The sequence below is a fragment of the Lepisosteus platostomus genome, chromosome 3, assembly GCF_059453375.1.
Source record: "Lepisosteus platostomus isolate fLepPlt1 chromosome 3, fLepPlt1.hap1, whole genome shotgun sequence".
Taxonomy (NCBI): domain Eukaryota; kingdom Metazoa; phylum Chordata; class Actinopteri; order Semionotiformes; family Lepisosteidae; genus Lepisosteus; species Lepisosteus platostomus.
In genome coordinates, this window is record NC_142613.1 from 78660058 (window position 1) to 78687144 (window position 27087).

The 27087-nt window shown below is 39.3% G+C and overlaps 1 protein-coding gene across 1 annotated transcript in view; it reads right to left on the minus strand.

Annotated features, from left to right (window-relative positions):
• clvs2 (clavesin 2) overlaps nucleotides 1–25592 on the minus strand; it is a 42605-nt gene extending 17013 nt beyond the window's left edge. Inside the window, exons 1-2 of the mRNA XM_088626947.1 lie at nucleotides 24360–25592; nucleotides 19794–19968 (exon numbers count right to left, since the gene is read on the minus strand). Of these exons, the coding sequence (XP_088483073.1) occupies nucleotides 19794–19968; nucleotides 24360–24748 (564 nt within the window). The 5' untranslated portion in view covers nucleotides 24749–25592. The remainder of the gene's footprint in view (nucleotides 1–19793; nucleotides 19969–24359) is intronic.
• Between the last annotated feature and the right edge of the window lie 1495 nt (nucleotides 25593–27087).

Consider the following 27087-nt stretch of genomic DNA (forward strand, 5'->3'; position numbering starts at 1 on the left):
CCTGGGGACAGGACATCTCTTCAACCATAACAAGGCATTTTTATGAGAACACACTTGAATGCCCCAAGAACAGCTTAGGCAGACATGTTGTGACCACTTTAATGTAAAAACAGAGCACTGCAATGCATTTAGTACAAAAAAATGCAATAGAATTCAATTAATTATATTGAAATTTGATTATTATGCTCTGGTCACATACAGTACATCCTTGTTAACTTCAGTTATAAAGAACAATTACCGTTCGCTGTTGCTTTCTTGCTATCAAGTATTCTAGTCACGTCACAGTGTTCTTAAAAGGAAATAATTTATTCATGATTTGGAAGGTTCACAGCTGGTGAATTAGTAGTCCGAGAGTAACATTGATCTTTCCCTGTGAAGTCAGACGTCATCATAAAATCTTCAGTGGTTAAAAAAAGACTTTGCCTTTGGTATTTAGAGAACCATATTTGAAGTTGTACTAAAAGATAAATTCAGAGATATCCCCCTTATTAACATCTAAGACTGCGCTTGTACCCAATTTGATTTCTTACCTTTCATCTGAACACTCTAGAATTAAAATCAATTATTTACTTTATTTTTATGTCAGTTTTTATGTGGTAACATAATTTGTAAGTAAAGGTTCTTAAACCCATTTCAGCAGTTTTCATCCTTTTAAAATATATGTCCATGTCCTGTGGTTTTCTACCAAGAGTTATAAAGATGAGTCATTGGGAGCTGTTATCCTCTGAATTAAAGGCTTTTTTCAGAAGTTTATAGTGCGGCACACTGTTGTGACACTTACATATACAATATGCTATGGAAACCTTTGCACCTTTTTATTGTACCTGGAAAATACACTCCTTCCAATGAATTCCTGTTTTTTTATTTCAAATGATGTGTGCATATTTGCAAAGTGAATATCTTTAATCAAAATTGAATGCTCAAATGTACCACTTTTAAAAGTGAAAGAATATAAATATCAGTAAAAACTACAAAGAAAGAAAAATCAGTCTGTGAATTTCAAGCAAAGATTCAACCAAAGATTGTACTTTCAAGACAACTGAAAGATAAAGCTGCAGGAAGGCACAGATCAGGAGAGCTGTCTAACAAAATCAAAGACGCTGAAAATAGCTTTGATCGTGGTGAAGTCGATCTGTAAGAAATGGAAAGTGCATGATACCACCCAGTCACTGCATAGATCAGGGCGCCCCTCCAAACTGAGAGACTGAGGCAGGCAAGCAGGAAAAATCTTACAGAGCTACAGAGTTCAATGGCTGTGATAGGAGAAAATGTCCAAGTCATAAACATACCAGTTACTCCACTGAGCTGAAGCAAGTCATTACTGAAGAAGCCTGTCTCAAATTCAGGGTAGAGTTTGTAACAAAGTATTTAAATGACATTGCAGACATTTGGCAAAATGTTTTGTGTCCAGACAAGAGAAACCTTGAGTGTTTTGGTCTAAATGTAAAGCATGTAGCACAGACCAGAACTGCAAATGACTCATTCAACATAGTTATGGCAACATTGTGTTATGGGGCTGCTTCTCATACATGTGCCTGGGTGGCTTGTCAGGACTGAAGGGAAAATGGAACAAAATCCAGGTAAATCTTAGAGGAAAACACGCTTCTTAAAGCAGGTAAAACAGTGCAAAAATGTGACTTAACAAGAAGAAAGTGAATGTCATTGAATGGTCCAGCCCTGACTTAAATCCAATAGATAGCAAGACATGAAAGATGTTGTTTTTTTGCTACCTTGCCCAAACACTGGGATATATCTTTAGTGGCAAGTGGCTCCACTCACACTATATACTTTGAAGTGTAGCCGAATTGTAGAAACTAATGACCTTGCATTTACTGTAGGAGTCCTAAAATCTGATTCTTCTCAACTTTGGATAATTCTAGCATCACAATTACGGAGTCAGCCATTAGAATTCAAAGGTTTGCAGTTTGTACAGACTCCATCTTCAGTCAAAGAGCAAGATATAACCTCATAGCTATAAGAAAATCCAAGTGACCAAAGCCTCAATGCTTTCATGTTCTGTATATCAAGCTACTGTATGTGATCTATGGGATCTATTATCATTGAAAATATTTAAATCCCTGTAATCCACATTACCTCACATACAGGGTGTTACCGACTGTACCTGTATGTTTTTATTGCCAGAGAAGCAAATTAACAACATGAAAAACAAAAATGAATAACAAGCAATAAAATAGAATAACTATTGCTTTTGCACTATTTATCATTTATAGTGACCATAACCAAACAAACAGCCAAAACATAATCCTCTCGGTAACTCTTTTTCCACATTTGTGCTTTGTAGACTGCAGGTAAACTGGTAGTAGGTGCAAAAAAATAAAAATAAAAAGCCATGGTACAGAAATCGCACACAGGCCAAACAATATTATTTTATTACAGATTGTCTATAACCTTGAGATACAGTAGCAGAACTCTTTCCCACTTGTGAAGTGCATGTGGTGGACATTTAGCAAATTCACTTAACTTGCCATCATGTTATTCTTTTAACATGTTTTGAAGGGAATGCATTGGTTCTGAGATAGCACATTATGTACATGAGGCTGATTGGATGGTTTTCCTTGTAAATCACCAAACAGATGGACTGATCTGGCTTTTATCTGTAAATGTGAACTGGAATACCCCTTGTACCTTGTATGCTCTAGCCATTACGAGGTGTACTTTGTCTGGCAGGTACACATTTAAGGCCAAACATGCCTCTAACACCCTGAGATTTTAAAAGTTGACTAAGCGCCATTAAAAAAGAGAGATGTTGTCACGAGAGCCGGGTCAGACTCCCATGAAATGCGTTATAAAAGACCCCATGCGAGGCGGTATAATCCGGAAGAGTCTGGAGAATGACGTTAGGGAAGGCACAGCGAGGTTGGTCGGGATGACAGACAGGGGGCGGTGACTGAAGTGGGGGAGCGCAGGAAAACGAGCCCAAAGGAGGTCCAATACGGTTGCCGGGTAACAGTCCATAATCCAAAGAGCCCGGAGATCCATCTGAGATGAACAATTAAAAACCAGGGAAGAGGGAACTGGAACCAGGAGCATGGAGGATTAAAAGGATAACGGTGATAGGTGCTCCGAGCCCTGGACCCAGAGGTCAGGACGCTGTGCTGAAACCTGTGCCCTTGGGCCGCTCCTGGACCCTCTGGTAGGTGGGCTTCCAGACGTCCGTCTTCCAAAGCTGAGCCCGGAACCACGGAGACACCAGACTTAAATAATTAGAGGGTAACAAGGGACAAGAGTGCGTAATGAAAGTAAATAATACAAGAAAGGTGGAGGCACCCTCTAGAGGAGGGATGATGACAGACAGATGCCACTCAGAGCCGGCTAGCAGAATATTAATGTACAGTATGCTTTAAGGTCTGTCATGATCACTTCTAATTCATTTCTAATTCTAATTCCAATGTTGTTTTAACAAAACAGACTAGAAACGGAAAGCATTATAACAGGTTTCTATGCTTTCTTTGGTTAAAGTATAAACCCATTTGTAGAGGATGTAAAGACATCACACCATGATTAAGGGAAGGTTTGAAATTAGTTTTATTTTGTTTTTATTGTCATGAAATAAGCAAACTGAGGGGGTCTTTTTTTGGGGGTCAGGGAAAAATATTGTAGCGCTCTCGGATTCACGTGGGTATGCGCCCTCGCCGCTGCCACCTCCAGTCGCCCCCCCACCGCTGGGGACTCGAACCCGGGCCTCCGGGTCACTAAACAGGGACCCAGCCAGTTGAGCTAAAGGGAAATCTCCCCTCAGCCCACCGGCTGCGGTCCCTGCTATTCACAGGGAAGGGTGGTGACGTCACCGCGCTGGATAGCCGGCTCTCACAACTGGCAATGTGGGCCGTATGCGTTACACTCTCCCCTGCTTAATTCGCTGTCCTCGGCAAAGGGCTATCCCATCCTGCTCTGACACCAATGTAGGACTCTCAGGTTCAGGTTCAGTGGTCGGCCCCCCACCACTGGGGACTTGAACCTGGGCGTCACTCAACAGGGACCCAGCCTCTTGAGCCAAAGGGAGATCTCCCCTCAGCCCACCGGCTGCGGTCCCTGCTATTCACAGGGAAGGGCGGTGACGTCACCGCGCTGGATAGCCGGCTCGCACAACCTCTAATGTCGGCCGTATGCGTCACAATAATTTAGCTGAAACACTTTTTTTTTATTTGATCTTATCTGCTAAGAGAGATCAATAATAATTTTATAATATCTATATATTATCAGTAGTTTACTGGAATTCAATTCAGGTAGAAAAAAACTTAGTAAAGACACAATCAGAATAACAAAAGGTGAGTATCAATAGCTAAAATGGCACCATTTTATCTACGCTCATCAGAGCTCACATGTCACAGAGAACTGCATATGAATACAATTTAATTTAAGCTTAATTAGGGTTTGGTAGAACTTCCCTTTTCAAAATCAAGGAACAATTGCATATATTACCTACATTATCTCCTGAAAACCTATAATTACCTCCTGTTTTACATTCACTCACTCCTGAGACAGTTTATAATTTAGATTAATGAACCAATTTGGGTAAATCATTTCATATGACCAGACATACGTGCATGTTAAGAAAACCAAACATCAAGAAATATTGTGGGAAGACTATACAGTATGTAAATAAGCATTTCCTAATATCCAGCATTGATATTTGCATTCAAGTTCATGGATAAATTTGTGATCAAGAAATGGAAGTTATTAACTGACGTTTGGGAGGGACAACAATGACAAGACGATTTTATTCAGCTGCTTCTAACCTTAATGATTATTGAAATTACAATTAGCTCTACATGTCTAACACAGACTCCAACCCATCTCCACCTTGCAGCTGCTCTGTGGGTAACTCCTCTCGGTGGGCTGCCCCTTAACCAAGCTGATGAAGCCAAAACTATTCTACCTAAGATACGCAAACATTTGCAAAGCATTTGATTCTAGTGTTGCCCTCGTGAAATCACAAACTGTGCCTACTGATGAAAAAACAAGTATTGTCTGTGACAGAACAGCTTTTGAGAACCTCGAATGTTGATGTTATCTTGCGCTGGGGAGAAGTGAAGGTGGGTCATGAATATTCAACAAAGATGGTGAAGATGGAGGATGATCAGCCACCCGCCTCCCCGTATTCTGTATTAGGGCACACCAGGACGTACCACCTTCTTATCACTTACTGGAGTCGCACATTTGCAGCCAATTTTCTCAGCTCACGACAGAACCATGTGCAAAGTTGTGTCAAGAATATTGCAAGCCTGGGCTGTAATAGACTTGTGATCACCTTGGTCTATATGCTTTATGACTTCACTTCAAACATCACTTTCAATATGAAGGACTGTCTTTGTTTTTTTAACTGCAAAGTCACTATTATCAAATGTTTATAGTTCATAGAAAAGTCACTAATCGCACAATATGACTACAGTCTGATGCTGTGGTAAACAATGGACTGGGATGGATTATCTACCCATCTGTATTCTGAAAAATAACACTGCTCCCTCATCCTTTGCGCACTGTAGCAGGGATGGCCAGTTTATTTGAAAAATGTTCCCTAAAAATGAACAGTTTTGTTATTAAAGTACTGCATATGCAGTAACTTCTCTCTATCTCTGTGTTATTTTCTAAAGCCCTTCCTCCTAATCTGTAGTCCGTTCATCCATGTTCACAGTGTCTGTCAAAACATGAAAGGATTCCTGAAGTTTGTGCCACATTTCTAATAGTAGCTTCTCGGACCGTCATCAAGGCTCAATTCCAATTCCCACTGTATTACCTCATAGCATCTCATTCCAGATATTATTCTCTTTGCATTCACTCACAGTCCATTGCATTCTTGTTTTTAAAATCCTTATACCCAAAACGTAAATCAGAAAAGACAAGGAAAAGAACTGAACTTCACTATCAGAATCACCTTTCACCACCATCAGCTCATTGTCATATTTATTCATGTATAATACTCTGGTCTCGTCACATCTTCCTGAAACTCGCTGCTCTCAGCAACTGTAAAAGCTACATGCTTTATGTTCTTTCTCATAATATTCCTTTTCATAAAAGCTCACCATGGACACTTCTAGAGATATCTGTTGAAAAAGGGATGTGAAATACATTTAGTATCATATATTAAGCAGCCGATTTTTTAAAAATATGTCTGCTTAATGGACTAGTGGTTTTGCACTACACAATTTAGAGTTTTAACACAAACCTGAAAGACACAAAACCTAAGAGCCATACAGATGCCAAAGATGAAAAACAAATGAGAACACTACTGGATCAGTGTGACCATTCTCAGAGGAGGTGCTACAGTACCTAAATGCTTCAGGCTTCAGGCACTGTTTAGTGGCAATAGGTCCTTCAGTGCTTTGTAAAGTAATGGATACTTCTCCTAATTTCAGCTGAACTGTTGTCACCAGCAATTGTCAGTAATATCCGGTAAAGGATAGCAAAAGTCCTGTCTGGCATTCTATCTTACTGGAACCCCACCCCCCAAAAAATGACTGCAGTCCATAGTAATGATTCCCTCTTGCCAGCTGTTTACAGTTTAGAGTGTATCTACTTCACACATTAAATAAAGCGTTCTCTTTGTTTTCATGAAAACAGTTGGCAGCTCATGCCAGGTTAATTAGCACAAGGATTTTGTGTTGTAGACTATGTGCTCTATCAACCTGCTTATTTAGATTTCAAAGCAGTGTGTAATGTCGTGGTTGACCCACACTGTTTACACCACGAAAGGAGAGCTTCACAGTAGTATGATTGATTCAACCTACTTGATTTTTTTTTCTGTTAAATGCTGGGCACTTAAAAGGCCATGGGCTTTTTTTAACTGAGGTTTAATCAAAGAATAAATAGATCCCATTCTTATTATTAGATAATTAGATAATATTATTGTTACTGTATGTATGTTGACACCTGACAAAAGAAGGATAAAGGGTTTCATTCCAATGGTTTCAAAGTCTAAAAAATCGCTTCATGCTGGAAGCTCTCTATTTATCTAGAAAGCATTTACTGTACAATATGTAAGAGGCAGTAGTGTTTTTAATAATAATAATAATAATAATAATTGCTTACACTTATATAGCACTTTTCTGGACCCTCCACTCAAAGTGCTTTACAGGTAATGGAGACTCCTCTCCACCACCACCAGTGTGCAGCCCCACCTGGATGATGATTTTAACACTTCTTTGATCTTTTCTTGATGGGTTGTTTTGTGATATGGACTGATTCCCACCTACCCCTGGGCTCCAACTTAATTTCTTTCCCTTGAGCACTTCATTAAATCCCCCACATTTTAAATGAGCATGAAATTAATGTTTAACTACTCCCTATACGTTTTCAAATACAAGTTTCTTTTTCTCTGGCTTGAAAGGAAAGCAACACACCTTTCACATCTCCAGCCAGAATTCAGATGACACATAATGGTAACACTTTATAATGTACCTATATTTTTGCTTCTTTTACAAAGGAAGAAATACATAATTTCCTGTAAATTCACATAAAGTCAGTGTATTCATGGGTTTTTCATTACTTCTATTACTCTTAATTTTATAATGATTGTCCACTATATTATAAAATGTTGTCCTTTAAGTTAACTTGTTTCCTAATCAAACAGTCTGTGGTTTTCTTTAAGCATTGAGCTCAAGAGTTGTTCTACCTTTGAATTAGCCTCCCTAGTAATTGTATGACTTGGGTCAAGTCATTTTCCTTGAGTCATTTTCCAGTCACTGAAAATCCTGTGACTGAAGGAGCAATGTCATCAATGAACGGGCCTGAGCTAAAATACTATAAATTATGGGTATGAAAAAGCTTGAATTTAAGACATACTTCTTTTTATTTGTGTAAATATCCCATATATAACTACTGTAAAATATTGTGCTGCAGGTGTGAACTCTGAATTGTAAAAGTACAACTAATAATAATAATAATAATTAATAATAATTGCTTACACCTATATAGCGCTTTTCTGGACACTCCACTCAAAGTGCTTTACAGGTAATGGGGACTCCCCTCCACCACCACCAATGTGCAGCATCCACCTGGATGATGCGACGGCAGCCATAGTGCGCCAGAACGATCACCACACATCAGCTATCAGTGGGGAGGAGAGCAGAGTAATGTAGCCAATTCATAGAGGGGGATTATTAGGAGGCCATGATTGGTAAGAGCCAATGGGAAACTTGGCCAGGACACCGGGGTTACACCCCTACTGTTTGTCTCTGGAATCTTAATAAAATAAACATTAATAAAACACACTGATGCTAACAAAAATCAGCAGTGATTGATCCTCTTCAACTTGTGTTCACTACCAATAAGGTCTTATCAGCATGTCCTTTGTCTTTTTCTTGCATACGCGACCCGGGATTATCTCTGATAATGTATTCCCTCTTCATCAGAATGCCTGTTGCTAGTCAAGAGCCTATCCTGGGAACACAGGCCAGGGGCTACTTCTGAGACAGGATGAAAGCCCATCCCAGGGCACAAACAATAGTGTCAGTTTAGAGATACACTGCAAATAAATGCAGCAGCATATCTTTGGAAGGTGGGAGAAAACTGGAATACAGAGCAAAAACCTAGAAGTAACTGAACTCAATGTAGAATGTAGGCATCCTGACCCAGAATCAAAATCATGATCCGATATGTATGAGGCCTCAGCACTAAACAGTCACTCCTGTAGTTTAAAGAATTATATATTCCATAACTGGCAATTTTCTTATATTTTGTATATTCCAGTTTGGTCTCATACAGTACATGATAATATACAGTATATTTTAAATAGGGGAAAACATGATGGTTGATTGGTGAATGTCACTGATTATTGAGGTAACAAAATACTGAAATCAAGTCCCGTTACTTCATGAAAATGCAAGTTCCTCAGTGCTTAATAATTGAATTAAAAATGAAATAATTAATTGATTAAGAACTATACACTTAGCCATTTCAAAAGTAATGATTTTGACACAAGAATAGCCAAAGGAATGCCCATGCCCCACCTGAACAGTACAGATCACAGCTTACTATTTGCTTATTTGCAAAGGAAGAGGGAAAAGAATAAAAAAATTAAAAAATCAATAGCTCAGACAGAACAGTATGGCTTTGTGAGGCACAGACTGCGGTCCAGGACTTTTTGTTACGGAAAACAATGGTATGTCTTTTATCCCCTATCCATCTGATCCGCCTGCATAATCCTTTTCAGTCCACAATGGTTGCAGCAGAAGAAATTCCAGGAAGAACGAACCTAAACATCAGCAAATTGTCTGTAGCTCATTGCACAATTTAGTCTGCATGCTTAGAGGCCAGGAAAAGGTAAATCTGGACAGCTCACAGACGGAAAGGCAATGTTCTGCAGAACAGATAACATCTGAGATGGCAGCAGAACAAACAGTAGTGCATTATTCACCAGTGAATTTCTGTTTTGCCTTCAACAGACCTGACAGACGACAACGTGTTCGGAGATGTCGTGATGTGTGTTACAGTCACTGCTGCCCTGTTCCGGTGAACAGGAAGGGTAGTGGAAAGGGGGAATATTCTTCTACACTATAACAGATTGGGAGCAGACTTAGGATGCCTTCTTATTCAGCAATTCATTGGTGACATCCGTGAGCCAATAACCCTGCAAATCAGTCGGGAATTGCTGGTTTTCCAGCAGGACATTGCAAGGCCCCACCGCACCAGGATTACAGTGGAACGAGGGCAAGACAATCTTGTCACAGCCAGCTCTTTCTCATGACCTTGGTCCAGAGGGACAACTCTGTGACCAACCTGCCAATGAGAGCAGCTGGACACAGCCTTGGCCAATCAGCCTTCACCAGCTGTCTGCAGCTGCCCGGGAAGATGGTGGAGGAGCCCACAGCAGACTGTCAGGTTGATCAGGTCCGTCAGTACTGCCAGGACTGTGTTAACACTCGGTGAGATCGTACCCAGTACTTACTTTGTATTGTCTTTTTGACAGTCCGAAAATGTATGATTCCTTCATATGTTTTTTACACATTTTCTGTGATTTTATGTGTTACATAAAATATGGTTAATATATGTCATTAAATCCATTACACCCGAGTGCGATGTTTCTGTTTGTGCCTCATTAGGTTACCCTATCGTATCCTTACATGTTCACATCTGCCATGTGAGTCAGCATACTCACATTCAAAAACCCATCCAGAACTGAACTAAAGGAAGCATTATGCTATAAATAAAAATAGAAAAAAAAATAGAAAAAATAATACAGATAATTTTAATTAAAACAGCTTAGCACTTCTTTACCAGGGATGTGAGACTGAAAACCCATTGCTTCAGCCTAGCCTACTCACACCTTACATCATAGCCTGCTGTAACCATGGCTGCTGGTGCCGCTGTCCATGGCATTGTGTGTCTCAGTGTTGGCCCACCAGGTAGATACATCTGTTCTGACCAAACTATCTATTCTCCTCCCCACATGTCCGGATGGTGCCCGGGCTGGGCACCATCTGAGTTGGAAGCTGCATCACTGCCATGGATCCAAGAGGGACATCATGGATATAGCTAGCATTTAGGAGGAATTTACTGGTCTACAGAGATCTGCATGGAGTACATGAGTACAAGACATGATGGATGGATTAATACTTTTATTCATTTTTTCATGTTTTTTAATTATATAATGTTAGCATGCCCAAAGGGGTTGGGCAGCCAGTTGACCTTGGACCCCTAGAGTTTTTTTTCTCCTTACTAAGGGCCTTTCTGGTCTGTATTCACAACATGTATGGTCACTTTGTTAAGCGCCTTAGGGGCAACCTTGATGTGAAAGGCGCTTTATTAAAATAAATTGAATTGAATTGAATTGAATTGAATACCATGGTTTCTTTCAAGAAATAACTGCATTGATTTGAATCAAACATTAATTGTTTATTGACGTTGAATTTCAATATAAGGGCTAGATATCATAATGCTCAGTGGTGGTAGTGGTAAGTTGGTGTGGGGGGTTAGATCTTAGAGAGGTTAAAAAAACTGACAAATTGTGGTCAGTTCTGACCCCAGTGTATTAAGCACAAGCAATAAAATTTAAATAATAAAACATCCCCACTTGCCAGCATGGCAAGGTGCCATACTTTTATTAAATTACAAACCCACAAAACTCAAAATACACAAACTAATAAAATGTTTCCTCATAGTTTGTCCTGGCTGGAATGGTTTTAATCACCAATATGTGAGCATAATTACTTGCAGTACGTGTCATTCCATATACTGTACTGTGTTTTAACAGGCACCCACGCCGAAAAGAGCAGAGTAATTCCTTCTGGTTTTACGGCCCTCTGTAGTTAACAATGTCTCTCATGAGCAAATAAATAGTGGTTCTTGAGCCGGGTGCTTTTGCATATTTAAGAATCCTCCATACATAAAATATGTCTAAAAGACACATGGTTTATGTGTTCACATTTTCCACATGTGAAAATGTATGTGGAAACATCCACACAATTTTTTATTTTAACTTTTTGCATGAGGGTAGCTGACCTTCATAATTGCTATTAATTGCATATGCATCTTTAGTGAAATGCTTTTGTTGTTTATATACTTTGAATAAAGGCAGAAGTAATTACTTTCTTTAAACATAGCCAGATATGCACAAGAGGATGGTTAATTCTGAACCTTTCAGATTTAATAGGAGAAGAAAACAATAGTGAAATTCATTGTTTACTGTTAAATGTAATAACAGAAAGCTGTTTGATGTCTAAGTCAGTAGACAGGATGAGAGAATAATTTCTTGTAAGACATTCAGCAAAGTATGCAACCATTATGCAAGTTTCCATTAACAAATTTCTAGTTAGTGGCATCTTAATGGTATACCGGTAACAAAAGTGATAGTTTCTCAGGATACAGAAATACCATAATATTTCCATGTAAGGCGGTATTCTGATTCTAACCTTTTACTTAAGTTTTCCCAGTTACTAGCTTCATTAGATTTTGAATTGTAGAAGCATGGTAATGCAGTCTGTCGTTTAGCAGCTCCAGAGTCCCGGGTTCAGATCTGACCCTTAATGTTTGTGTAGACTTTGTGTGCTTTTCTGTTTTTACATGGGCTTTCTCAGCTGCTCCAGTTTCCTCCCACAGTCCACAGACATGTTGGCCAGGTTTAAGAGGATCTTTAAATTGCATCTGAATGTGTGTGTCCTGTGTTGGATTGAAGTGCACCAGCCTTGTGTCCTGTGTCTGCCTGGTTAGGCTTAAGGACAACTTGGCCCTCTAAATATCAATCAATTACTAAAAATTAATATTTAAAACCGATCATTTTATATTTGCATATTTCCATATTTATCTTAAACGTAGAGCACTCAGTATAATTTTGGCTTCACAGCTGCAAACCTGCAGGTTACCATTGATGACCAATTATTAGAGCACATGGTCCTAGCCTCACGTCCTAAATTTCCACAGTATACAGTACACTGTATGTTTCAGAGCTTTTACAACCTGGAGGAAAATAGATTTGCTTGACCCAGACACCTGTCCCAGCACGCACCTTTTCAAGCAGGACAGACTCACTCCAGATGTTTTCCAATCTTAATGATTCAGTAAGGCATGAATGCCATAGCCTCTTTGTGAAAACCCTCCTAGGATTAACAGTCTAATGAATTCAGGGCTTTCATTATGTACAGACACATGTTTTGTTGAAGGGATTTAAGTCAGGTACTAAAACAGAGGGAGTGGCTGTTAGCTCCCTTTCTCAAAATAAACAAATTAACTACTCATTTAGCAGATCAGTAACAAAACTCCATAAAGAAAAGTTCCATTCTTGTATCTAGCACTCAAGACCATGTGTGATGTGCACAGAAAAAATAAGCACCCTGGACAGCTCCTTGGCAGGAGATCTCAGTAATTTTCATGGTCCTTTTCAAAGTACACATACAGTAGTTCTGTTTAGTCAACAGATACCATCCTTCCAGTTAAACTATATGCAAGAAATGCCATGTGTGTTATATGATATCTAATATACTATATGTATATATTGAGGAATAACTCGGTAAAACTAAATGCTTCACTTGTTAGGCATAAGTTATAAAAAACCTGTCATGTAATTACACCATTTGATGGCTTTATAATGCATTTATATTAATGTAAAGGCAAAAAAATACAAAATTACTTCTGCACTTTAACAGTAAAATATACTGTAGTAATGTCTACAACTGGAGCCACATCCAACTCTGACTGGTGTATCCTGAGTATTTTACATAGCAGTGCTCCTTTCCATTGACTATCTATGTGCGGGGCTGGACATTATATGAGAGATCTGTGTCTGTGCTCTATTCTCACACAGCAGGGTGGAACAGAGGCACTGGTTTGATGATCTAACCAACTGGGGTTCTATGGGAGATAGGATTATGCTTTGTATTGAAAACAACAGAACTAAATAGCTCCTCATACTGCAGATGAAGAAAACCATTCCGATGAATGAATATTAAAATTACAGACAACACAGACATTTTAATAAGAGAAAGATATGCCAGCCACTGTGTGTCAGGAGTTCAGCAGAAGTCTAATTTTTCGCTCTGCATATCAATAAACAGCAGAAAAGTGATTAAATTCAATCAAAATTCTAGAAAGCAACTTGGGCCCAAATAGGATTTCTGATCAAGCAATTCAGTCAAGAGAGAGAGGCTGAAAGAAACAGTTTCCTAATATGGAACAAGCAATAGGTTTATTCCCTGCTGAAAAGGCTGTGGAGCCTTCTTCAGGTGTGAGGGTTGCTCACACCTGAAGAAGCCTCCACGGCCCAAAACATTGTGCTTCCTTTCTTTTCTTTTCAGCATGGAATAAACCGATTACTCGTTCCTTTGCAGCCAACACATAATGACGCAGCTACCCACCTGAAGATGTACTATTATGTAGCATCCAGATGTGTTGTTTTTTTTCACGATTAAAAATATCCAGAGATAAAAATGGATATCCTTCCATATGCAGAGAAAACTCCTAAATATGATAGCTATTCTATGAGAAAGAAATCTGTGAGGAGAACACAGAGACAACATCTGACTTATAATTCAGTTATTGACATTTTCGGTTCAGTTTCTCACTCTTGCAAAATGTTTGCCATATTCATGTATGTATTCCCTAAACGCTGGAAAACAAATGTTTCTGTATGTAAATGATGTACTGTATACAGTAAAGGATACAAAAATCACAGAATTGTCAATATTGGTTTGAATCAGGTTTTGAATTGTCAAGTATAATGCATAGCTTTCAAGGACATTACCCACAAGAAACTGAATTATTTACAGATTCAGCATTTGCCATAGTTAATCTCATTCCCCGGGTTTCCTTTTCACCCTGCAACTCACAACTGGCAACCCACTGAAGCTAAGTAGGTGTGCCCTGGTCAGTACCTGGATGGGAGACCTCCTGAGAAAAACTAAGGTTGCTGCTGGAAGAGGTGTTAGTGGGGCCAGCAGGGGGCACTCACCCTGCAGTCTGTGCGGGTCCTAATGCTCCAGTATAGTGACTTGAACACTACACTATAAAAAGGCTTCATCCTTTGGATGAGACATAAAACCGAGGTCCTGACTCTGTAGTCATTAAAAATACCAGGGTGTTTCTTGAAAAGAGTAGGGGTGTTACCCTGGTGTCCTGACCAAATTTCTCCCTGGTCTTTACCAGTCATGGCCTCCTAATAATCCCCATCTCTGAATTGGCTTCATCACTCTGTTCTCCTCCCCACTGATAGCTTGTGTGTGGGGAGTGGACTGCTGGTGCACTATGGCTGCTGTCACATCATCCAGGTGGATGCTGCACACTGGTGATGGTGGAGGGGATCCCCATTACCTGTAAAGCACTTTGAGTGTAGTGTCCAGAAAGTGCTATAAAATAATAATAATAATAATTATTATTATTATTATTAAACTTGTTAGTTGATTATGTCTGGTACAAGTACAAGTGAAACAAAACTGATTTGCTGTAATAGTACCTACAGTATAAATCAGTATGTTTGGATGGTGTTTCTGATGACGTTTTGCAATTAGTGATGGACAAGAATTCAAAATCTTGCTGATGTGAATGTTTGCACTGAGAAAACTGCTTTTGAAGGTGAAACCAAAATCCTGCACAGTAAAGAATCAGAAGAAAATATTACTGTTACTGGAGTGAGAGACTGCACTAATTGTTTGCGAAGTTGCTATAATGAAAAAACATTAAATCAAGGTTAGAAGGGATGACATGTAGGCTGAACTTACTTTAGAATTGGATAAACTTTGTACTGCTTACTTAAAAAACAGAACTTACAGAATTAAAAAGGAATTATTTTGAATTATAGTTGTTCTTCTTAATGATGATAAATGAATTGACACCTTCAAGAAATCTATAGCGTTTGTTTGTTATATTGGTTTGGTTTTAGATAATTAGCCATGAATAGACTATGTAGTCAGAACACATCTATCAAACACTCGCTTTGTGTTCAAAACCACACAATGTGTTTAGTTAAGGATTAACTGGATTCAGCAAGATAATTGACACAAAGATCAGAGGGTGACAATTCCAGACCAAAATTCAGTTCCAAGGAAACTGCAGACTCCTCCACCCCCATCTTCCCAACTTGAATTGCAGCACATGTTAACAGGACTAGTTCTGATCATTCTGCACACTCTTCCAGCTCTACACACACTCTCAGAATGGTTCATTGCAGTCGTTTCCACTAAGCGACAATCATCTAATAAATACAAGTAAAGGTTTATTCCATGCTGAAAAGAGAAGAAAGGAAACACAACGTTTCGGCCATGGAGCCTTCTTAAGGTGAAGAAGGCTCCTGAAGAAGGCTGAAGAAGGCTCCCCAGACGAAACGTTGTGTTTTCTTTCTTCTCTTTTCAGCATGGAATAAACCTTTACTTGTTCCTTTGCAGCCTATGCATGTTGACACAGCTACCCACTGGATCTAATAAGTACCGTGTGTTAAGCTTTCCTGTTTAAATGACATCATTCAATAAAACAAAAAAATTACAAACATTTGTGAAACAACAATTTTTTATCCCTGTCTATTTAAATATCCAGGCATGTAGCTTACTAGGGTCCATTTTTCATACACTATGTCCTGGAATTAATTAATATGCAGCAATACTGCAGATGATCTTCTGAATAAATGTATTTTAAAAAGCAAATCTATCTATCCAAAGAGTTATTTCTGTGACCTAAATTGATGATGTGAGTGATGTTCCCCACAGTCGGTAGGGCCTGTATGGAATGCAGGCTTGACATGTTGCTAGGGAAACTGAGTGCAGGGTGGGAGGAAGCAAGTGTATGGTTGTTCAATGTGTTAATCATTACCGAGAGCTGGCAGGCATTAAAAACACGAACAGGAACCCGGAAAGACAAAGGTATGAATTTTTAGCTAGGCTCTGGACTCGGAATTTGAAGGCTGTCGATTCAAAACCAATCCCAGGTGGGGCTCTGCTTTCATTCCCTTAAGAAAGGTGCGTTACGTAGTTACTTCCATAAATTGCCCCACTGTGCAGTCAGGTACAAATGACCATCACTTTGAATAAAAGCGACAGCCCCAAAAAATTAAAGTTCACTGCCGTAGAAAATAAATGTATACTTTATGGGGTTCAGAACAGAAATTCGGGAGGAAGGTTGAATCTTAATCCCACACACTTCAGCTCACCTACGTAATTCCCACGCCAGAACATCTGCAGAGAACACTCTGCATATCTCGTCTCTCTCGTATTTATAAGGATCTAATCAAACTAATGAGAAAAATATGTTAATAATTAATATTCACATTTCCTTGCATTTATAGTTAATCTCAAAGGACCTGAGAATGGTTTAAATATAGGAGCAGCCCCACCGGAGAGGCCTGCAGCTGCCTTCCTGCGCCAGCATCACCACTGCACAACAGATCAGGAGGCAGAGTGGGAAATCACTTCACTGAAGGAATTAACGGGATATGTTAGGTACTGTAGGCCAGATTAGGCACATCAACAGTGGAATTTAGCTCTGGCACTCCTAAAAATAGTGCAATGCTATCTTTAACAACCATGCAGCCAGGACCTTGGTTTGACGTAGGATTTGAAGGATTGCATCTCCTACAGCAGTGTCCCCAGTCAGCATACTGAAGAATTAAACTAGAAATACTAGTCTAGAGGGAAAATCGTGACCATTTGGTCCATTAAAACTAACAATCTGGCTTTTCATGAAGGTCAAACTCATACTGACCAGGTCCAACCTTATTTAGCTTTTTAGGTCTGACACAGTCATACAAGGTAATACTGTAGCACTGCCACTCCTTTTGTGCATCTTGCACTACACAGTACACTCACTGATTTATATATAGCTGTGAGAGGCTCAGACAAGTTGGAGAACCCTATCTGAACCACATTCCCCAGAATGCTATGGGAAATGACCTGCAGCCCTCAGTCACCTGACTGGTTGGCAAAGGACAATTGGCCAGATGTCCAAACAGAGGCTTCTAGGGTCGATCTTGTATCTGTCCTCTGTCTCCAAACAGCAGAGAACGGATTTCTATTTTATTGGTGAGGAATTTGTTTTTTTAATTAAGAAATGACTCCAACAGGACAGGCTTATAGGGCCACTACTTTCTAAATGGGATCTTGCACAAAGTATGAAGTATGAAGCTCTTGAAGTTCACAACTCATTTACCATTTGGCTGTGAAGCATATCTCATATATCTTTCAGTTTTTTAGCATAATCCTGAAATCATTGGTTCACTGGGAACAGGCTTATCTTCAGAATTGTTGCCAATGGTGTTTCAATGAAGAAGTTCACAAAGATCTTACATCACTACTTTACCTTTCTCTAAGGATTGATACATTTTGAACTTACTAAAACACACCCACTATACTCTATACTATACTATTATTTTTCTACAGGGTGATTTGCTGTTGCAAGAATTGTACATTTGTTGGAATATAGAATAGTTTATACATTTTATACACAGATCCTTGCAACCTAGACACAGGGAAAATGTTTCAGACACAAAGGAGAGCTATTGTCAATATCTTGACCACAATATTGTGTACCACCACACACGGTATAAATATTGTGTTTTCCCACAATACACCTGCCCTGGAAAGCTGCCTAAAACTACCTCTGTGTTTGGACAAGCATACACAGGTTACACACAGTTCTGTGCTTTTGTCTGGTCCAGATTGTGCTTGGTGTCCTGCTGTATAGGGGCATTTGTATTAGGCCACACATGCCAAAATATTTTCTGTTGTGGATATGCATGTTGTGGACTTCATCTAGTACGGGGTGGTGGGAAAGCTGGAGCCTAACCCAGCAAACAAAGAGGGCAAGGCAGGGTCACTCTGCACGTGATGCCAGTCCAGTCCAGACACACACAAACACAGACATGCACACAATTTCCAAATTTCTTCGAACCAATTAACCTACCAGCATGTTTTTGGACTGAAGGGAACAGGATCACCCAGCAGAAACACACGTGAACACAGGGAGAACATCCATGCCCCACAGATAATACTCTGGGAATTGGACACAGGGCCCCAACACTGCAATGCAGCGATGCTAAATACTGCGCCACCATGCTAGGAAGCTTTTTAAAGAAACTTTTTTCACATGTTGCACACACCACTATCTACTTGTAAAAAAAACTGGTATAGTATACCAGGCATTTAAGTGAACAAAGTGGCATATTATCTGTCCTGTATTCTATACCTTAGATACTTTATACCACTTAAAGCTTAAATGTATAAACAATCAGTGTTTAAATTAAACATTTACGTAACAAACCTTAGCCACAAAAATGGAAATACACCCTGTTCAATTATTTACTAAGTGGTCAGATTCCAGGTTGTTATGATAGCAGCTCTCCTGGAATGATTTCTTCAACAAATAGATAAGGAAGTACAATTTATTTGGAGAATAATCTGTTAAAATGGCTGTGATTGCAGCATGAGTTGTTATTTCCTTACAGACTTGATGATGTCATGAATGTGCTGTAATATCAGCATATAATATTAAAATTAGGCCTTAGAACTAGTTGCAAAGATAGCTGCCCACAATCACTGTTAAAATACTATGTATAAAAGAAGCTAGGAGAAGGGCATTATGTGGGTGAAACAATGAGATTACTGCAATTATCTAGCAGGGGTTAGAAAGATGAATGCCTGCTGCATGATGAGAAGAGTTGAATACTATAGTATTAGTTATTACTAATCACACAGGAAATCTGAAAGTATACTCTTTATAATAACCTGCCATTGTTCACACTCTGTTGTAATACTTGACTGACAGAAGTCAAGAAAAAATTCAATAGACCTGATTTTTTAAATAAATAATGTACAGTACGTAACATATAGGGCCAAAACAGTGTATTTCTGTCGAACGTGAGCCAGGCAAATGGCAAGTCATGGATCTGAAAATCAGGAGCTTTCCGCTCGGCTATTGTTCATTAAATATTTTTTCAGGAAATGATTCTATTATTAACAACTGAACCCAGTCTCACTAGATACTCAGTGTAAAGGGACCATTTATTTCACGTTAAACCCAGAAAATGTCAATCAGAAAACCGATAACTGCAAATTTGGTCCATAATATTAAATGTCTTATTAAGCAAGACTGTCTCGTTTAGTTTTAACACAAGAAGTAGGGGTAGGGCTCCTGACTCAAGACTACAGGTGTGGGGGCTGTAGTCATCTGCCGGCCACTGCGGCCGCGCTCTTGAGAAGTATTTCACCCTGACGGCTCCAATCCCCTGCTGCAAGAATGGATGCCAGCATTGCTGGAAGTAATCAGGGAACAGACTAGCCTCCCACTCAGGTGGGAGTCATGTGGTCTCAGTCGCTGAGCTGCTGGGCTCAATTATTCCTCTGGACAAATAAAACCCTTACCTGAAGGCCCTCTATTGCAAGTCGCAGCATGCTTGGCGTTAGCTTTGAGGCTTGCTTAAAGGTGAAGTTGCTCCAGTCAATGATCAGCACAAATCCGTTCACCTGCAGCTCTGGATCTTCAATCATGGCTTCCAGTGATAACAGGATGGCTCGCAAAATATCCACAAACGTATACCTGTAAACGGGTAATAACAGTTTACTAACTCCACTAAGAACCTATATTAAACGCTCAGGAGGAACAGCATTAAAGACGCCGTTATTATAAATAATCAAAAGCTCAGGTTTTAAAATAATTAAAAAACATCACCTGAATTCCCCCACGAGGGCAGCACTTGTTTGGCCTGATAACTGCGAAAACATGTTAATTGTAAATGTGCATTTTAAAATGTTGGTGTGTGTACAAACATCCATTTTCTAACTGCTTTATCCAATACAGGATCAAGGGGGAGTCAGATCCTATGCCAGCAAGCAACAGGTGCAAGGTGGGATACTCCCTGGACAGGACATGAGTGAAGGCAGCCTGACACAGAGAAGAACCTTGACCGTTGCCCTGCATGTGTGCAGCACTGATCCCAGGGCCCCAGGGCAGCAGTGCTAACCACTGCACTACCAAGCTGCCGTGTGCACACACTATACATTAAAAGCTGTTCAAATGAGCTGATTCTTTTCTCAATTTTTCTTCATTTTCCTTTGCAGCCACTGTAGAAAACATCACATTAATGTAAAATACACAGAAATATATTCAACTGTGATCATTTCCAATGTCATAAACAAATGCATTCAGCTCAAATCTGATCTTGTTATTAGACCACTTAGTGTATTATCTGCCACTATTCTACTGTTTATTGATTTAGATGTTCTCATTCCAGAATTTCTTGCTTTAAAATGGTGAAAATCAAAAATAACAAAAATCACTAATTCGTCCCAGTTGCGAACTGTGAGACAACTGTGCCTTTAGGCCACTGGTATATTGGAGTTTGGACTAAGTCACCTGAGATGGAGTAGTCTGTAGTGAACTCAAATTCCTCCTAAGTGATAAGCCCTTGGTTTGTGTTGACTGCCCTGACAAACAGCCAGTGTGCTATAGATGTACTGAACTATTCATAACTATATATTTGCTATGTGCAACGGACCAATGAGTGGGGAAGTCAAAGTGTGATGGTCCAGACAGTAGGGTCTACCTGCTAGTAGCGGATGGTGGAGACCTGACTGCACAGGAGTACAGTGATGAAGGGCTCATTTTGATTAGACAACATTCTAGCAGGACTCTCATGATGCTCATGTGAAGACCGGTTTCTTGCAAGATGAATATGAGTCAGTTATGCTGAGAACCATATCTGATGGGCTAAGAGACCAGTGGACAGGCACATGCTTGTCCAGCCTCTCAGAGAGGACTGTGACCCACAGGACAGAGGGTGCAACCTGGCGCAGAGCAGGTGTCGCAAATCTCAAGCTTGACCTGCTTCCAATAGTGGTTGCTCAAGCTCCTAGCGTGTTCACCATCGCCTCCTTGTTGATTTAATTTATCTGTCATGTTAAATTAAATCAACACAGAAATGTACATCTCACATCTGTTCAATAAGATGATAGTGCACCTGCTGTAAAAAAAAAAGATTTTGTCGTTTTCCTGATCATAAATTTATTTTGTAGCAGTTATAAATTGTACGTCTTTTGGTACTCGGTATAGAATTCTAGATTTGTTTAAAAAACCCGTGCCATGAACATCCATGCAATTATCAGAAAACCACTTACTCCTGGTCACAACAAACAGAAGCCTGTCATGGAACCTTTGGGTGCAGATCTGTCCTACATCCATCACAGCCCATAAAAAGAGAGAATGCAGACCCCAGTTCACCTAGCCTGCAGTGATGGGAAACCAGTGCCCAGTGAAAACCCTTTATAGCACCGAGACTCACAGAATCAAGCTCAGGAGTGAAGAGCTGTTAGATTGCAGTGCTAACTGCTGCATCACCATACGGTTCATTTCAAAAACATTTCATTCCAATTACAGCATTATCTGATCAGGGCTCCTGCGCTAGCTTTCTTCAGATATGATCAATCACAGAATGGCAGACCTCCAAACAAGATAAGTTGCTGTTTCATGCTAATTCTGCTTTTGCTATCTGTCTGTCCTGTAAGATATCATTGAATTTCATATTACAGTTAAAGAATTCTACAGTTTTGAAACTTGGCTCTATATTTAATAACGTGATTTACTATTATTAATGATGACACTGATTTTATTTTTATTACAGATTATTATAATATTTACTGTATTTTTTTACTTTGAATTTAATGGAGAATGTTTTAATAAAATATTAAAATAAACGCAGGGGGGAACAGTTGCACAGTGGTGAAGTACTTTGTTTACGGAAATGGCAAACAGCTGAATAATGCAGCTTGTCTATGATGTTTTTGGAATTGCTAGCTGAGGGCGGCATGGTGCCCCAGTGGTTAGCATTGCTCTCTTGCAGCGCTGGAGCCCCGGACCTGTACAGTACAGTACGTGTGGACTTTGTGTGTTTGCATGGAGTTCCTCTGGGTGCTGTGGTTTTCTCCCACAATTCAAAGCCATGCTGGTGCTGTAGGTCATTTAGCCCTGGAGTGATCATCTAGTCTCCTTCTCTTCTTTGAATCCAATGGAATATCCTGCCTTGTGCCTGATGTTTGCCAGGACAGGCTCTGGCTCCCCAGGGACACTGCTGATGGCTAAGGGACGAATCGCTGGGTGGATTAAAACAAATGCTAATCTTTAATTGTAATCAAATGCATTTTTTAAAAAACTGTCCTCCTGAGACTAAGAATAAACCGATTAAAATAAATTGCTGTAAATGTAAATCAGGCCTTATTTTTTGTTATTTTAAAATGTTTAAAAATCGGAGTTTTTTTCTTCCTTACACTCTTTGAAAGCAGAAATCATTCGGGGCTTCCACCCCTCATGAGGAAGTCACACACCTAAAGAAGGTTCCATGGCCAAAACGTTGTGTTTTCTTCCTTCTGTTTTCAGCATGGAATAAACCTATTAAGTTTTCCTTTGCAAACTACTGTAGATACTGTACCAGGAATTTGATTAAATTTACCTCCATCAGTACATCAGTTTTGAAATAAAAACCAACTGTGATTCTGGTATATTAAGGACTCTAAAATATAGGATTGCCATAACAGTGCTATTTCTGGTGTGTCTCCTTGACACAATAGGTATTTTGTCATGAGTGACCTGTTTAAGTAGGTCCAAAATCTATTAAAACCTCTTCTTAAAATTACTTCTGAGGAACACCACATACTCTGTCAGATGAGAAATGAGGCAGTCACTGCTTCTTTATAAAAAGGATGACATTATTTGTTTTGTCTATCAAGGAAAATGAATCAACAGAGTACAGTATAAGATGCATCGTTGTTAAAATATTTATTCATCATTTGTTTGTGGCATTTTAGTGTCAGGTGAGTTTTCATCTGTCTTGAGTGGCCTACACAGTCATTATAGCACCTTGGTTTGAAACGTCATCCTTTTCACCCTATTCACCTAGTTTATTTAATAGTGTGTATTAAACTACAGTTATTCATTCATTAGCCCTAAGTCATTAGGAAGTGGTTCTTCCTTCAGAAAAGACGTCTGGTCCAGGTGATCTCTGCTCAGACAGGTGGTGGTGCCAGCACATTCAGGTAGAGTGGCAGTTCCCCAGAGACCCCTGCCCTGATATCTTGTGAACAAACAGTGGGGAAGCCTGTGTTGACCCACTTTTCAGGACTGTGTAGCCTAAATAGATGTACAAGATGACTCCTTAACTAACAAGAAGATAAGATGACATTGAACTAATGGAACTTTACAGTTTGACATATACTGTACATATACATATACATATATAGTACTTTACTGTAAGTGCTGTATATGTAAGTGGATTTGTTATTATTAATAACTAATATTTTTAATAGAAGAAACAGAAATAATCAACATTGCAAAAGATAAACTGAATATGTGAATGGAATACCATTAACAAGATGTTAATTTTCATTTGTCTACAAGTAAACGTAGAGCATTGAGTTGACATTTCACATCTAGTTGTACTGTATAAGATAGGAAGCAGAAAAAAATATTTTGATTTTGACTGCGGGGGGAAAAAAGTCTGAATTTTATGACATGGAGTTCGGAGTTATTAGGCTTACACTTTTTATCTCCTTCGTATCACAATACATGTGGTATTGATCTTCAAACACATAATCAGTAATGATAAAAGATTCGAAAACTATGTTGTGCACTGGGTTAGATAATGTTCATTAAACTTACACTACTTTCTGTTTTTACACAATAATTTACACAGAATTCTGTTGAACTTCTACATATTACCATTAAATAAATTAAATATTGATACATTAGTCCTTGAAGCGGTATAGCTACTGTAGGACACACGTGCATCTATAGAATTCAGGCTATGGCAACAGAATTCAGATTTGCAGTACTGAAAGAACAGCTCCGAATATTATTAAAATACAGTAGCAGACTAAATACAGTACATTTCCCATACAAAAACAACTATATTAATTAAAATTGGAGCACAAACGGATTACCTGCTCTGGTCCCAGTTTGCGGCGAAGAGAACCATTATCTTCCTGCCGTAGCGGTCCAAATTGGACAGGACTCCAGGAAAGCCGTCTTTCAGAGCCTGTTTGATGCCTGGGTCTGTCGCTTTGAAGTTTTTAAACATATCCAGATTCTGTTGGCGGTATTCAAAATACTGAGCCAGCAATCTGAAAGCTTCGAAGTGGTTAAATTTCCTCGCTCTGAGGAATCGCAGTATGAATCCGTCGTCTGTCCTGAGAAAGCCGATGTCTGGGCGGGTGATAATCATATCCCTCACCTCCTGGATATCCTGATGCAAAGTGTCGGGATTTTCCTTCAGTTCCACCTTGGCTTTCTCGAGCGTTTCGGGGGACAAACCCGCTTGCAAATGAGTCATTTTGGCGTATTATGTTTTAGCGTTCACCACCAGTCGTTAAAAATGATAAGAAGAGACCCTAGCAACAAATGCGTCAGGTATTTAAAATTTCTTTAGCGCGTAGTTTGCAAATGCACACTTGGTTTTAAAATCGTTTCGAGGCATGTGCACATTTTTAAACATTAATCCCCGTTTTAGACAACGTCACAGTAATATTTATTTCTAATCTCATACATTCCGATTTTACGGAGATTTATTTCAGCTAAGTCCTAACGATCCATTAAAAATGAATAGCTTCATAGCCGTGGATGCCAGCATGCGGTGTTTGTTTTAAAAACGAGATTTAGAGAATAGATCCTAGATCCCACCCTGACATAACGCAATCAAAAAGCCCCTTTTCTTTTCATCCCCACCCCAGAGACCCAAACACCACAATCACCAAAAAAGCATTACACTATCCTACCATCAAGCGGCCAGGCGATGCGGCACCCTGCAGCAACTCTTGTCATAACAATCCCTTCAAAACCCATTTCATTTCACAACATAACTTACTGGCTCCTCAAAGATTAAAGAACGCGAAACAACAGACTGAATCTCGCCGACACCATCAGTCTTGCGATGCGGTCATTTTCCATCGCTTTGCAGGTAATTTTCTGTTACAGTTTCAGTGACTCCCTGTCCTGATGCCTTATGCTCACAATGTGGTGTGTGCTGGAAGGTTTACGTCAGTACTGCTGCTGCGGCTTTGTTGCTGGTGAAAGTGACTAAAAACCACCGCTCCGGCGGTACAATCTGTCAGTCATCATCTCCGGGAGGAAGGATGAGTCGCGCATACGCTGTTCAACACATCCTCACACCTGCTCCCCGATCCTGCCAGCTAGACTCTATCTATCGTTATATTTTAAACACGGTTCTTTTTCACCTAATGCTGTTCATTTCGATATTTCTCATTTTCTATTAATAGGCTTTATAAAAAAAATGCTATGAATGTTTCAAAATATCGGAGGCGCTGAATGTAAAAACCATTGAGATCTTACTCTTGTATGATTTATTATGAATGGATAAAACCCTTTTCTGCAAACACGGCATGGCTGCAGACTATAATTTCTGTCATTTTAAATGTGTCTTACTTGAAACTGAATACAAAGAAAAACTGAAAAAAATGATTACATTCTAAGACATCCAGGTTATTAATTTCACACCCGAAGAAGGCTCCACAGCCGAAACGTTGTGTTTCTTTTCTTCTCTTTTCAGCAGGCATAAATCTTTACTTGTTACAATGTATCATGAAAGCCGCTGAAACATGTTAAGATCAGGAAGGTTATTACCCTGTCTCCTTCATCCTGTCAGGGGCAGATCTAAAATGTAGTAAGTACTGTACCATAGGAAGAGCTTTAGATGCTTGACAGTTCTGTTAGATGACTACATATTAAATGGTCTAATACAAGCCATCATTTCCCCTATTTCCCCATCTGATGTCTTTAAGAGAGCTGGACACAATCTGCTCCACTTTGCTCAGTGTGTCAGATGTATCATGGTACACAAAGGCCAGATTTGTTTTGTATGAGTTGGTGCAGTGCACCGTGTTCATCTCCTGGTGATTCCTGAAAGAATCATCAGCCTTATCAAACAAACCTTTTTCATAAGAAACAGGAATCTATAGTGACAGTGGATCTTTTTCATACTGGCTTCTGACTCTGGCTCATTAAACCTCCATACTAAGCACAACAATAACTATCTTTAAAATTATTATAACTTTTAGTTCTAGAATTGGCATTGTGCAATCAGTGTATATTATTACCATATGCACTATTTCATTCTATCACTATGCACTGAAAATTGGCAACTCAAAATTCCCAATTGCGGAGCAGCATAGAGTGAAAAAAATATTGTATTGCTGGACAAATCTCTAGTCCATACAGCACAGAACACTACTGCTGAACTACAAATATTTGGAAAAGATAAGTGACAATTTTATGAATGATTCTACATTTCTCTGCATGCAACAATTTGTGATTATGTAGGTTTTGCTGGCTCATTTGTATGCATGTGCAGTATATCTAAATAACATATACAATGATACTTCTGCTTCTAAACACCAGTCTAAACTGTCAGTCTCTAAACTTTATTCTATTTTTCTGAGCTATGCAATACAAAGGAAGAGAGAAAGCAAGTCTGAGCAAGTCACTGGTATTATTAAGCCCTTGCACTTGATGGAAATATATCAGCATGTTCTCCAACATTTAAATGTTGGGATATTCATTTAATATTTAATGGAGTTAAAGTGTGTATAGCCCTAGATATTGGGATGTTAGGTGGCCTGGATGTGATATTCAATAGAATTGATCATTCATTCATCA